The following is a 14,950-nucleotide window of genomic DNA, read 5'->3' on the forward strand; positions in this document are numbered from 1 at the left end:
AAGCCAAGATAGTCGCACGACTACTTACTATTTTGGCTACTCTGACTCATACAGTTCAATTGTTTTCACTGCACATACTACAGCCCACACCTACTGTGGAAATTGAGATGGTTTTATCACCGGCCTACTGGTGATGCAGACATCTGGATTGGTCCTTCATTTACCTTATATGTACCTGTCCGGTCATAGGCACTTACTGGAACAGTCCTCAACTGCATTACACACCACACTCAGACCATGGAGATATTGGCTCCGAGGGTGACTTTACTGGGATTGTGAAGGGTTGGGCTAACCATAGATACTAAATATTGCTTACTGGAATCGGATATATGAAAGCTAAAAAATACATAGCCAGATGCTAGCGGTCCCCCACCCCCCCCAGCTATATGCATGGAAGAGAGGAATGGCCTACTTCGGCAAAGTTGGAAAAGGAATCTACAAATGGAGGGGCTGCACCCCTAAACGCCTCAAAATCTGGGGCCCGTGGCTTTCAGACTCCTTACTCGAGGGAAACTTTTTGCTGGATCTTACTGTTGTTAATTAATAAGTGGGTGCGGAAGCTCGGCATATTCCGAGGTGGTTTTCCACTCTGGGGAATGATGCCTTATAGTTATGGTTGTCTGTTTGTTTGCATCAAATAAAAACAAAATTATCAGTGTATAACAAAATCTGCTGTACAGGGAAATAGCGAAGGGGTGGAATTCCACCCCAAACTGACTGTACCACTCTATACTGATGCAGACCTTGTGAAAAAAGCAGATACTGTGATTCACATCAGTGTACCACATGAGGGGGGAAAATATTCTTCCAACCCCCCCCCCCCTGGGATTACTTTTGACTTTGTGAAGACGGCAATGGCTCTGATGGCAAAGATATTTGGTAGTCGTAGCACACAAACCCATGTGGTACTGTGCTCACTCCATGTAAAGGATCGATTTATTTAGGTTCTTCCTATTCGTGAATGGAGATCAGCTGCTGAAAGCTTGATGGGTGTTCCAAAATTTAGGAGTGGCACCTTTAGACCTGAGAGTTTCAGTAATTCCAACAAAAAAGCAGTCTAACCCTTCCAGTATTTTTAAGCAAATGTTTTCTTTCAGAGAAAAATGACGGACTAGCCTACTTGCTTAACTTCTCCAAGGTAGTTCTCTACTTTGTGACCTCTACAGGCCTAGCACATGTAGAATAGTTTGGTGCTGGCGTTTAGGAAATCACTAAAAACATAAGTTAAAATATCTTTGTCACACAAGGTCCCAGAGGGCTCAGAATGGATGAATTCAGAAATGCAGTCTCCAAAGAGGAACCCCACATCCACTCGAATGAATTCTTGAGGGAACTAAAACTTACTAAAGGACAATTTCACCAAACTGTGCTCTGGACACGAAAAGGAAATGTAGTCTTTCCATAAGAATCCAAGTTGAGCAAATGGATCTTTTCTATGTGGTATTTTATGGAACACAGGCGATTCAGCGCGCAATTGGCAAATTGTCATTCAATTACAGAGCATGTAATTCTTTAACAAGCACCAGCTGGTCTCAAGAAGCTACCAGATTCCCTGGGGACTGCAGGAAAGTTACCTTGTTTCCCGGTGCCCGCTTACGTAACATGAATCATCAAGATGTGCGGGATGCTATAAAGGAAAGATGAAATAAGCGAACCCACGCGTTCTCGTCTGTACCTGTATGTTTGCGCCGTAGACACCAAATCTACTGTTAATCCAGTGGGTGAAGGCTGCTAGGAAATTGTGCCTAGGCAGCACATTTTCAGGGTCAGAGAGCCGTGTATGAACCAAAACCCGATAAAAAATCTTGACAAAAATCTTTACAAATATTCAAAACCTTTGCTATGTGTGAACCGCAAAGCTCCCCTACACTAGCTAGCAGTGCTGTCACACAGTGTCTTAAAAATGTATGCTTAAATACCATGTATTGTTAGTCTGCATAAAATTCATTGCCATTATGCTTAGAGCATAAAGCTACTTTTAAAATGCGATTTCCCCAGATTTTATCCTTTTTATACGATTTTGGCTGATGTTTGTTTTTCTTTACCTTGTTAAACTCGGCAAACACACCGTATTGCTCAAACAATTTGTTTAAAGGACCTCTTGTTTTGACATTTGTATGCATGTATCTAAGATCCCATACCAGTCAGTGGCAGATTATGTGCTATGCAAATGCCAATAACACACAATAACATACTACACATAAAATATCATAATTTGCAACTACAGATCAGAATCCCATGGATAATGTACTCATTTTCAGTTTAATATCCTCTGTAATGAAGGGGGAATTGTTGAAGCATGTGTTTTTTGTTTTTTTCAAAAGCAGAATAAGCCTTTCTTGTGTTTTTGTTCCCGGACAGTATTCAGTAACGTCCCTTAAGACGATCCCCGAGTTGTGTCGACGGTGTGACTCCCAGAATGAAGATAGATCAGGTAAGCTCTCAAAATGAAGATAGATCCGGTGATCTCTCTGTCTTTTATTAATTCCATGATTTGCTTCTGAAATGGCACTGCTGGTTGCAATGAAATAGCGCAGTGCCTTCCAGTAGCCACTGACCACAACATATGCAACCGCTTACTGGAACACGAGACACCGTTGACAAGGAGACCTAGCGAGTCAGGCGCCATCGGAAAAATGCTGGATGCATTTGCTGCTGCCCATGTAGCAAGAGCAGTTTGGGGGTTGATAATTTTCCAGGGTTTGAAACACCATCTGAGAAGGTGCACCATGGCAGATTCTGATGCGAGACATACAGTACCAGTTAAGATCAAAGAAGGTGAGTGTAAACGAAGACTTATGAAATACAGATGAGAAACAGCTGGGTGACCTTTCCCCATCCTGATAAAACTGCATCAGCTGTCTTACACTGCAATTTTAAATAGAATCTGTCGACCCTCTTGATAAGAGAGATAAGAGTTCACTTATAGAAGGCGTTCTGTACGCCTCACTCTAGACTGCTATACATTGAATGCAATGCAGCTGCAAAGTCCTGCTTTTGGAATTGTAAAGTATACATCAGTGGGCTGACTTATGCTTGTGTATTTGATTAAAAAGCAACTGGATGTCTGCAGCAGGCATTCCTGTGGGTGGCGAGAATTGTGGTCAGCTGTGTTCTGTTCCTTGTTCGTTGCGCCACAACCCACTATTTGGCAGCAACGTCTATGGGTTTCCAAACCTATCCAGATGAATATTTGAGCTTTATACAAAAAAAAAAATCCTATGGATATAGACAAACTGTGTTCTTTTTCTTTTTTTTTCTTTCTTTTTTTGTTGTTGTTGTTGACTTCTTTAATATTTTTAATTCCACGCAACGTACTTTCAAACAATAAACATTCAACATTTGATACACTATAGGAAAAATTCCATCATTCCTTAGTTAGGGAAATAATATCAGAATCCCTTTCACAGGGCCAGGGGACACACAGGGGCTACTGGGCCCAACTGTGGTGGTTGAGGCCTTTTACTTCTGATGACCCGGGTCCGGCCTACTATAGATCCTGAGCAACTGGGCCAAGTACCCCTTCTGCACTTGACTCCCAGTGGTAGCTATAGTTGAGCAGTCAAGGGTGGGGTGGGGGTGGGGCGGGGAAGAACTCTATTAAACCATACTGAAGAGGTCCCCTTTGACTTTTCCGGCTTTTAGTTAAAAAAAAGTGTCAATGGTGCTGTTCGTGCAGACGCTACTTGTATTATGTCGTAGTGTTAGACTTTCATTGTGATATTGATACCCAAGTTGATAGTAGTGCGCTATCTGTGGCGGAGGCCCGTCTATCGCTGCTGACCGCTAATCGCACACACAGTGGTGAAGTAGCTGATACTATTGATAATATTATGATGACTCTGGAATCGGACGACCATTCAATCCTGCAATCCACCCCTGCTGTCTCAGTGAACCGTAAAAGCAACTGGGGAGTAATGGATCTGTGAAGCAGAAACAGCCATGTTCTACCAAAAGTGTCTGCAATCAACTACTATCATGGATGAAGCCCGTGGCTGCCACACAAACACATCCCTCCATCTTAACACAGTCCTCTCCCTGCCAGACGTGTGGCACTGTCACCTCATTCTTTCTCATTGGAAGCGTTATGGGTCGAGTTTGAAAGTATTCTTGATGACAAATTAAAAACAATGACCGATTGATTAGACTGGCTTGAGGGTCTTTTGGCTAGTGTTGTCGATCCATCTACTACAGAGCATACGAGGAGCATGCATCCTCTGGTATCCAGTCGTCCCCACCATAATGGTTTCCAGCATTACAGTTTAGAACAGTGGGCCCAACATGCCACCGGAGTCTGCTAGGGCATCCAGTGTCCCCCTTTAAACACTATGTTAGGAACCTCAGATAAAGTGCCAAACCATTCCTCTGTTTGTAGGCAATCCTCCCAGTCGTGTCTGACTGCACCAGCTACTGCCTCACTTGCTCGAGTTGTGAATATTTCTGCTGATGTCAGCTTTCAAGATGTTTTGAGCCTCCCTCCTGCCACCTATCCCTATGTTCTGGTTTTAGCTTTAAGATCCGGTCAACAGGGATTTGTGGGACCAGCTTCGGCACTATGCTGCACATTGGTTGTACAAGTACAAACATTTTAACGCCTGGGGCTCAAAATGAGATTATAATGGTGAGGAGGGTGGGCTTGCTTGGTAATTCCAAGAAAAATATCATGTGGGATTGCATTGTGGTATATTTTCGTAGACGTGTCTGCATACGGGACATATTGAACACTAAAGAATTCAATAGTACTACTGAAATTACGGTTGTTACTCTCCCGCTTGGATATTTTTATAGGCCTTTGGTCCTATCTCGCGTTACTCCTGCCTAGTATTCAAGCATTTCCTGCAGTGTCCCTTGTGCCAATGTTTTCTGCCCTTAACAGTATAGAAGATGTTGATTGGCTCAATGGGGTTTTTCTTCTGGGCGAGCAGGTAACCCCTAATAATGACACATCCACATTACAAACCTCTGCTGATGTGGATGAGCATGTGGGCTGGACCTCTGAATCATCATGTCCTGATTTCAGTGAAAGTATGTGTACACTTAGAGGTGATTACGCTGGGGCAAGAATAATTATCGGGGGCAGTAGTAAGATCGCACTCAATTTCTTAAGTTGGAATGTAGCCGACCTCGGGTCTAAGATTACTATACTTGATTGGCTGAACATTATAAAGGGTTTCAACATTGTTTTATTCCAGGAAACTTGGAACACACTGTCTGTATCTGCAGAAGGGTTCCAATGCTTTAGTGTTCCTGCTGCACCCTCACGTAGTGGGTGAGCTTCAGGGGGTTTGGCCACTGAGCGGAGTACTGCTATAGTGGGTCAAAGTTATAGAAACTATCCGCAGCAGTTTTCAGGCTTTAGTTGTCAAAACTGTATTGAGTTTACATATTGTTAATTTTTATAATAATGATTTCAGTTGTATTGCCAACACTAAATTTCCACCTTTTATTTACATTTATTTCTGAACTGGTGAAAAATTGTGAAGTCCTCCGGGCTAACATTTTATCTTTGCCTGGCTGGGGATTTTAATGTGCGTCTCCCCCCTCAATTTTGATGACCCTAACTTTGCAGCCTGCCAGCCTGATCCCATTATTAGTGCTTATCCACGTGGCACTGAACTACTATTGCTGATGGAAGTTGAGGATGCCATCAATCAAAGTGTTGGGGGCAAGGTGCTAGACCCTGATGGGCCCCTATTGACCTAATAAAAAAATGTTACCTTTTGGGCACCTCTTCTCACCAATGTTTTTAACCGTCTTCCCCATTTCCCTCTCCCCGATACATGAGGCACTTCCATCATAGTGCTGATCTTCAAAAAAGGAGATCGGCCATTGCCTAGCTGTTATTGGCTGATCTCACATATAGACACCACAGCAAAACTTTTGGGTAGTATTATCTATAACAGTATCATAGATTGGGTGCAAGAGAATTCAGTGTTACATCAGTATCAAAATAGGAACCATTGAGCAGTGCCTTAACTTAAATTTGGTATTAAGAAAATATACGGTGGCCAATAGTCCCCTCTTTACCTAGTGTTCATGGATCTATTGTCCGCTTTTGACTGTGTGAACCAGGTTAAATTGTGGCATTTACTTATTGCTTGGGGTGTGGATACAGTGCTGGTCCGTTTACTTTGCTCCCTTTACAGGACTTGAGGGCCGGGGTCTGTAATAATTCCCAGGGGGACGTCTCAGGAGATATTGGTATCCAACGTGGAGTGAGGCAGGGGTGTATGCTGACCCCTCTTTTATTTATTCTTTCTATTAATGGTCTTTATTCCTCCCTTGCATGTGCAACCCCTGATGTACCAATTATTAAAGGAAAACCATTTCCCACACCCCTCTACATGGATGACGTGGTGCTAATGGCACTAACCCCAAGGGCACTCTATCACCTAGTTAATGCTTTTTTAAAATTCATGGCCTCTCTTGATTTAAAGACCAATTTTGCCAAGTCCCATATTATGTCTGCCTTCATCCCCTACCAACCGCTGGGGAGAGCTCTAATTGCCAAACTAAATATGACCATCCACTTTTCAGAAGATGGGACCATGACTTGCTCAACCCCCGGGATCACGGGTCACACTCGAGCGAACACACACCGTTAGAGCAATGACACAACTCCAGACTATAACAAGGAGTTCTTCCTATTCTGCCATAGTGATGGACAGGTGATGATGGTGGTGCTAACCAATAAGTACCCCTTAGGGCACAAACCCATTGCTTATTGCAGTAGTCAACACGACTCTGTAATGCAGGGACATTGCCCTTCAGAGCAGGCCCCGGCCGCCGTAGCCTTTGCGGTGGACAAAAGCACCTCCATTGTCATGGGGGCACCCCTCACAGTGTACAACCATACATGCATTGTTTGCGATCATATAGAGGGGGAAAAGCACCCTGACCACCCAACGAGTCAGGATATAAACTTATGCTATCTAGACCATCGCTTATATGGTGCGTTGCCAAATCGTCAAGCCAACCACCTTGATTGGCTATGAAGTACAAAAAGGACAGGATGTCCACAACTGCCCGGCGCAGGCCCCAGACTAATCCACCAGGGCAGAAGTAAAAGTCATGTTCGTAGATATTTCCTCTGTCATAGATCAAGAAACCAGTGGTGGGTACAGGAGATAGTCAGACATCCTCAGATTTCCTGAAAATCAAAGCACAGCTGACATTGCTCCCCCGCCTCTCTGCACAAGCAGCCAAATTGGTGGCACTGATTGAGGCCCTAACACAAGGCCCATGGGGCATCTTAGTATATTCCGACTCAGCCTATGTTACAACTACTGTACATTCAAGTATTATTACATGGAAGAGAAATCTTATGGCACACCAGTAATGCACAGGGATCTGTTATAGCACCTCAGCAATGCACTGATTCTGCCAAAATGAGTAGCAGTCGTCAAGTGCACCGCACATACAGGAGGCCAGGACTTTATCTCAAGTCATTTACCGACTGGGGTGCAAAGGAGGTGGCCTACGGAATTACAGGAGCAATCCTCAAATTCCCAGTATAGGAGGCTGATCAGCCACCTCCAGAGGACTCCTCGCCACTTTCCGAACTACAGTACACCCAGGCAGCTAGATTATACATCAGGGAAATACATGAAGCGTCTTTCCCACATGAGTGATGTTAGACCTGGCACCTTGGCGTGGGTCTCCCTTCCATTTTTTGCTGTTGCCTCATGTGTTTTTGCTGGTGTTAGATGCTTTGGGCACTGTGCCACTGCTATCCAGTGCCGCAGTGCAAGTGCTCCCTATTGTAAATTGATGTATGGATTAGTGATTCCATAATTGGCTTATTTGCTTTACTTGTCAGATCCTAGTACACAGTGCACCAGAAGTGCCCAGGGCTTGTAAGCCAAATGCTGCTGGTGGGCTTGCAGCACTGGTTGTGCCACCCACAGAAGAAGCCTGTAAAAGTGTGTCTCAGGTCTGCCATTGCAGAGCCTGTGTGCAGTCTGGTACTGCCATGCTGACTGGCCATGTGCACCCACTTGCCAGTCCCTAAACCTTCCCTTTTCTTCATATCAGACACCACTATGGTAGGCCCAAGGGCAGGGTGCATTGTAAGTATAAGGTAGGACATGCCCTGGTGTGTGTGGCATGTCCTAATAGTGAATTACAGCCATTTTCTTTTTTTCTATTGCAAGGCTACCTGTTCCCCATAGGCCAGAATGGGCAGTTTGAATATTACATCTTATAATCCTAACTGACTCAGGGAACTAGGTAGAAATTCGAGTTTAGTATGCCTGAACTCAGAATGATTAAATGCATCTTTTAGTGAAGTTGGTTTTAACATTCTGTGTTTGAAAATACCACTTTTAGAAAGTAGGTATTTTCTTGTCTAACCATCCAAGCCTACCTCTGCTAGGTTGTGTATTCCTTGTCTGGAGTTTGAGTGACAGGGGCTGGGGGATTCCAGGAGACAGGGTGAGTCAGCACAAGGCTGAATAGAGAGATCTGCATGCAGATGGGTGGGAGGAGTTGCACCTGGGACCTGAATAGGGCAGTGCCTTCCCTCCACAATGCTGGCTTCACCTCCTGTGGTGCATCTGATGTCTCTGCCCTGCACTGTGAAAGGAAAGAAGGAGTCATGTAAACAGAGTGCTCCAGGACTGACCAGAACTGGTTTGGACTAGGCAAAGGCCTCTCTGCCTTCAGAGTACAAAGAGAAACAAAGTATAAATATTGGGACCCAAACCCAAGAACTTTACATCACTTTGGGAAACCAGAAGAAACCTTTGCTGAGGAGAGGAACCAGAGAGACTGAGGAGAGACTATCCCTAAGCTTGAGGGATTGGCCTGCAGTGGTTGCCTGACTGCCAAAGAGAGGAGAAAGGAACTTTGTGTGTACTTTATTCAACTTGTGAAGGATCTTCAAGGGCATGAGAAAAGAGCTTGCCTCCTTCTGAAGTCTCTGGGACAACAGACTTCACCAACCAGCTCCCCACGAGTTCTTTGGAAGTGCCTGCAGTTGTGCTGGGCTTTCTGAGGGACTGCGTGTCGCAAGGAGCTGGAAGCGCGACTCACGAGCAAGAAGCATGACGCCGAACTGCCGCTTCACAACGCGAAAGCACCTCGCATCGCCGGAGAAGAGGATCGACGTCACATCAGACGCCGTCGCATCACCGGGAAGCGTGTTGCAGGACCTGTCGCGGCTCAGCAGTATCGTTGAGTTGCCGTCTGGCGTGCACGCATCGTGTCACATCAAGAAGACACCATCTTTGTTGCATTGTACCAGATCTTCATCGCATCACGGCGCTGCGTGCCGCATCGCCACAGAAGCGCAGTAAGAAACCGACGCATCCCCTCCCCTCGCAGAGACGAACCGACGCATCCCCTACGCAGCAGTAGGGACCAGACGGATCGCCGTTCTTGCGAGTAAGGAACCGACGTATCGCATTCCCTGCAACACTTTCGTTGTATAGCGTTATGCATCCTAAGGTACATTGAACTCAGTGTCGCATTTTAACATCTAAAGAGAACTAAGCTAATTCTACCATTTTAAATACAGTATTGTGTTTTTTTGTCGTTTGTGGTCTTCTGATAAGTCTATATAAAGAATACTTATTTTTTTTATATAAAACTTGTGTGGTGTCCATCTGTAGTGTTGTCACTTGGTTACTGTATGTGTTCACAAATGCTTTACACACTGCCTCTGAGATAAGCCTGTCTGCTCGTGCCAAGCTACCAAGGATGTGAGCAGGGGTTATTTTAGGAGTGTACCCCCTTACCCTGACTAGACGCAAGGGCCCCTATTTGGACAATGGTACCTACCTCTGCCAACTAGAGACCCCCAAATCTAACAAGTAGAACTCTGAGAATCTAGGGGATGCACACACACCCCACGATCTCATCTGCAAAGACACTTTTACAGGCAGACCCGTCATGCCCAAAGCCTACTCTACACCGCTCTGAACCAGCTCCACCTCATGGCACACACCCCTAAAGGGAGCATTCTCACCCATGTACAACTAGACTAGTTTATTCCCTACACAGCAGAAATGATCTCTTTGTACCTAAATGAGTGCACAGTATGCCAGCTGCACTCACCTAAACCCACACTGAAGCTCATATCCCGAGACCCTCTGGGTCATTCCTGGCACTACAAATAGATTTCATCAACCTGCTCAACAGGTGTGCCACTTATCGATATCTAATCGTGGTGGTCTACCCATTCTCTAGGTGGATAGAAGCGGGCCCCTGGACACACTGTGGCACTAAAGCCACAGCTACCTTTCTGGTTCAAGAACTCATACCCGGGTGGGGGGGGTACCAAAGGTTATCCGATCAGACAACTGGCAACATTTTGAAAATTAGATATTCAAAAACATCTGTACCCTGATGAGCATAACCCACAAGCTGGTCTCAGAATACCACCCTCAAAGCAATGGCATAGTGAAATGCCTCAACGGTCTTCTAAAAATCAAGCTTTTGAAATCTTGCATCTCTGTGCCGCTGTTAGGCTTGGAAGATGCAAGATTTCAAAATCGTCCTGTTGCTCTGAGGCCCGCTGGAGGGCTTTGAAAATAATTAAGAACTGTTGGATTACAGACCCCACTGAAGGGGAAGAATTGAACACTTCAACTCCCAACATGCAATGGACTATATGAGACCCACCGGAGGGTAATTATGTTAAATAGTGGAAGACTGTTGGAGCGCGCCATGGCCTGCCAGTTCCTTCCTATGATTAAGAAGCATGTTGCTTCGAAACGCGTTAAGACAAAATAATTGGAGCAGGAGTGCTGATTTTGTTTGATAAAACTTTCGGATTAAACCACCCCCGTTGGAGTGCGTTCTTAATATCTGGGCATGTGTGAGAAACATATATATATATATATATATATATATATATATATATGTGTATATATATATATATATATATATATATATATATATGTGTATATATGTATATGTATGTGTGTGTGTGTGTGCGTGTGTGTGTGTGTATATATATGTGTACATATATATATATATATATATATATATATATATATATATATATATATATATATATATGTATATAATCTGAACAGACCAAAACTTGCAGTCTCTTATCTAAACAGGTTATCCAAAAGAAGGCAGTGTGCACTTCTGTCAACCTACCCTACACCATCCTGCAGCCCAGCGACTGAGTCCTGATCCACAACTTTCATCGCCAGTGAAGAGACAGCAAGTTTGAAGGGCCTTTCAAAGTAGTCTTTGCAAATCCTACAGCTGTCAAGGTCGAAGGGAAAGGGTCATGGTACCACTTTTAAGATATTCGGTTGGACCCATCACTACCACCATCAACAAAGGAGTCCCCATCACAGACATTTCCAATATGAACTATGAACACTTTGTAGACAGAAGTGCCCATAGGGCTCCCCCTGGACTGTACATCAACTCTTTCATACCCCGACTAGAAATACTCCCCTGTTTTTGTTTTTTTTTGCCCTGGGTGTTCTGATGCTTTTTCAGCTATGTTTCACTGTACAGGTAAAGTATCAGTCAAGGTCACCAGTTAAAGTGGTCCAGCGTTCGTTCCGGGATCTAACCAATTTAACATACAACTTCCCCACACCCAATGGCTTCCCATATGCATTACATAGGACACTATTACACAACACCTGGTATCAGCACATGACCTCAGTGAGGAGCCAAACATCTACCAACTCCTGCTATGTTTGCTCATTGGTACCCCATGCAGTAGGTTCAGATAGACTATACCTGTCCCAGGAGGTACCGCCCAACAAAACCTTGTGACTTATACCTATGCCAAATAAAAGCCAAACTCCAGCCCAACACTGTAATACATATAGGAAGTTACAGTGCACCTAACCAAGAATGATAGTGCACCCGAAGTCCTTTATATCCTGACAGAGCAGGATGAGAACCAGAAAGTTAGTCAAACGAAATAAAATGGGCAGACACTGTATTGGAACACCGGTCCTAAGCCAAGCCCCACAAGGGTTTCTTGGAGCGCACCAAGCCCTTAGCCCAGTGCAATAATGTGTCCGCCCAAGTACCAACCTGTGGACCAAGACTAGCCCTTAGTGTAACGGGAGCCATATCTATGAACAACAAGTGGAACCCCAGTGTTCAGTTCACCTGCAGAGCCATCCATTTAGGGAACAAATATGACAACAGGTCCTGTGGGGGCCGGTTGAATGACACTTTACTGGTGCACTGCCAAGACACCTGGAACTTGGAGGCAGGAGAGTACACATGATTAGACGGTAAGGAAAAACTCGTAGTGGTCAGGAAGCTACCAGTGTTTTTCTTGTGTTTTAGGGGGAAGGAAACTATACCCATTGGGTTGAACAGCAATTGCACTAGTATAACATATATTTATACTATGCAGTGGGGACACCTCCACCTTGATGGACTACTACTGGCAATTCGGCGAGCATGCCAACACCCAGCTCGTCCGAGACTGGGAGGGGCCTGCTTACTGGTCTTTCTCTACATGCCTACATTGCTCATACCCGGAGAAGAGCTTTCTGCACTGTATCACCACCCCGTGAGCAAAGACACCACGCTTCTACACCAAGTACGCAAAAAGAGGTCAGCCAAGTACTTTAGTGGGACAGATTCAAGTATATTTCTGAAGAGTTGCGGCTCTTCACTGATATGCAAATAGGTGTAGGAGGATCAAAACCAAGCCAACACTCAACGACTGCAGATCACCAGGTGGGAACTGCAGAAAGTGATTAACACCACCGAAGATGACCGCAACACAATCAAAATAAAAAATGTGCGCCATCCGCCTCATGGTGGTGCAGCACTGTATGTGTTGGGCTGAACAACCGTCTTGAAGGGGAGCATATGAGCCAAGATAGCTACAGCGTGCTGTACCTTCATTGCCATGAAAGACCTGGACAATGGCACACTGTCAATCGCCATTCAAGCACTGCACAACCTACAGCAGGTCATGATTAAAGAAGGAGGTGCTCCAAACATAGAATGGTTCACAGGTTAGTTTGCCTGAGTACCAAGGTGGCTTGCGGCCCTATGCAAGGCCTTGTTACTAGTGATTGTAATCTTGCTCTTGCAGTGCTTCACCCTACAACTAATATGTTCCTGTGTGAAGAAGGCTAGCTTGAAAATGGAGGGAATGCACCTGGTTAGAACACCCAAAGCCAAGTCAAATTCGCTCACCATAAGCCACAAACTGGAAACTCCGATGCGCAAGACACGGACATAAACAGCCAGGGTAGTAGTTAATAACTCAACTAGTGGGGGGAACTCTAGCATTGGATCAATTTAGAAGTCCAGCACACCACAGAACAACTGTTGCCTGCGCTACTCAAATTCACCATAAAACACTAGTTACAGTTTCAGAGTGACCCTTTATCAGTTGAACATAACACAGCTGCTCTCGGTTCACCCCTAGCGCTTTCCCGTGATGGGGACACCAGATCCGGAACAAGCCTCAAACACACCTGGAGGATTGCAGCAGTAAATCACATATGGGCCATGATGTAATACCTAAAGAACCGAGTCAGATGCACTCACTCATAAACACAAATAAATGCACAGCAGAGGGCTTGATTTTGGCCCAAGGACACGATGCCAGAGCAGCCAGTCAGTTGCATTCCTCAGATAAAGCCCAAACAATGCCTAGTAATAAGTGTCACCCTAGATAACACACATGACACACCTGGCCTACCTCAGAATGTGACCTCCAGTTGGTATTTATGGCACCTTCTATCAGAGTGGGATCAAGCATCTAAACACAATTTATGACCCACTGTACCGGTATTTCTGCCTTATGGGGGACGAGCTTCACTTTACTGCACCCACTGTACAGTATAAAGCATGCCATGTACCTAATGCACCTTCAACTGTAAGAGATATGGCTGCTATTCCCTGCCATTATTGTTTAATTAAACTTAAACTGCTCCAGATTGCCAAGCTTCGCTGTTCTCCCTTTTGATAATCCGAACCTGCTTCAACAGTGCCATTGCACCAGTAGCAGCAAGTCCCCGTGCCCCAAGTGGCTCAAATCATGTTGTACCCGCTCTAATAGGAGTTCAGCGAGTCAACGGGTGGCCTCGAAGTGACCACCTGCTAGTCCTGCTCAGTTCTGAGAAGTGTGGCTGCATACGGCCCACATGGCGACGCAGGCCATCTCCTGAGCAGTGGGGCTGGAGCTCTTCTCTGTTGACAAAGCAGCTCGCAAAGACGGGATAAGTTGACTTCACCCTGGGGGCGGGAGTTTGGGGGGGGGCAACTGGGTGTCGAGGGTGTCTGGATATGGGGTAATCCTTTCTTTACTCCAGACTGGAGCCCAGTGAGGGTTTGATGTAGCCCTCAGATCAGGCAGGTGCAGTTTTCTCACAGTGTGGGTCCAACCCCCGGAATGTAGCCTCAGTCTCTTCTTCGGGTTACGACCCAAATCCTATGGCTCATTGTTACCGGCAGCCCCTCCTGGCATACGGGGTTGCTGCGGTACTTGAGCAACACAGGCGTTGACTTTCTTGGTGCAAACGTTCAAGCCTAGAAGGTAACTGCTCCTAAAGATTCAGCAGTGGTAACTTTACTGGTGGCCCCCTTTTGCATACGGGGTTACCACAGCGTGGCGGTACAGGTTCACCCAGGCATGCACAACGCTTCACTCTCGGCTCAGGCCCCAGCAGCCCCCTCTTGGCATATGGGGTGTTGCAGAGCCAACACGGCGCATGGGCAATGGCCCAGTCGGTGCACAGCTCACATCTTGCTCAATTAATCCTCTCGCAGGGCTCCCCCGCTGGACCTCGCTCCCTTCAACACTCTCCCCTTCCTTACAGGGCAGACTGGTATTGGCAAGCAGGCAAGTGCTTCACGTTCCAGGGCAGGTGATCCTGGTGTCTTGATTGATGTCCCCTCCCCCAGCAGGAAAACTAGCAGACCCTTGCCCCTAGTCCTGGTCACAGGAAGAAGTCATGCTGAGCTTCCCCTTCTCACACAGCCGTCTGATCCATTT

General features: G+C 45.6%; 1 protein-coding gene across 2 annotated transcripts in view; it reads left to right on the top strand.

The window, feature by feature from the left end:
• SNCAIP (synuclein alpha interacting protein) overlaps positions 1-14,950 on the top strand; it is a 364,836-nt gene that overhangs the window by 138,010 nt on the left and 211,876 nt on the right. For both annotated transcript variants that reach the window (XM_085632668.1, XM_085632669.1), the window contains exon 4: positions 2,362-2,434. In XM_085632668.1, coding sequence (XP_085488794.1) covers positions 2,362-2,434 — 73 coding nt within the window. The remainder of the gene's footprint in view (positions 1-2,361; positions 2,435-14,950) is intronic.

This window comes from Triturus cristatus, chromosome 2_1 (assembly GCF_964204655.1).
Source record: "Triturus cristatus chromosome 2_1, aTriCri1.1, whole genome shotgun sequence".
Classification (NCBI taxonomy): domain Eukaryota; kingdom Metazoa; phylum Chordata; class Amphibia; order Caudata; family Salamandridae; genus Triturus; species Triturus cristatus.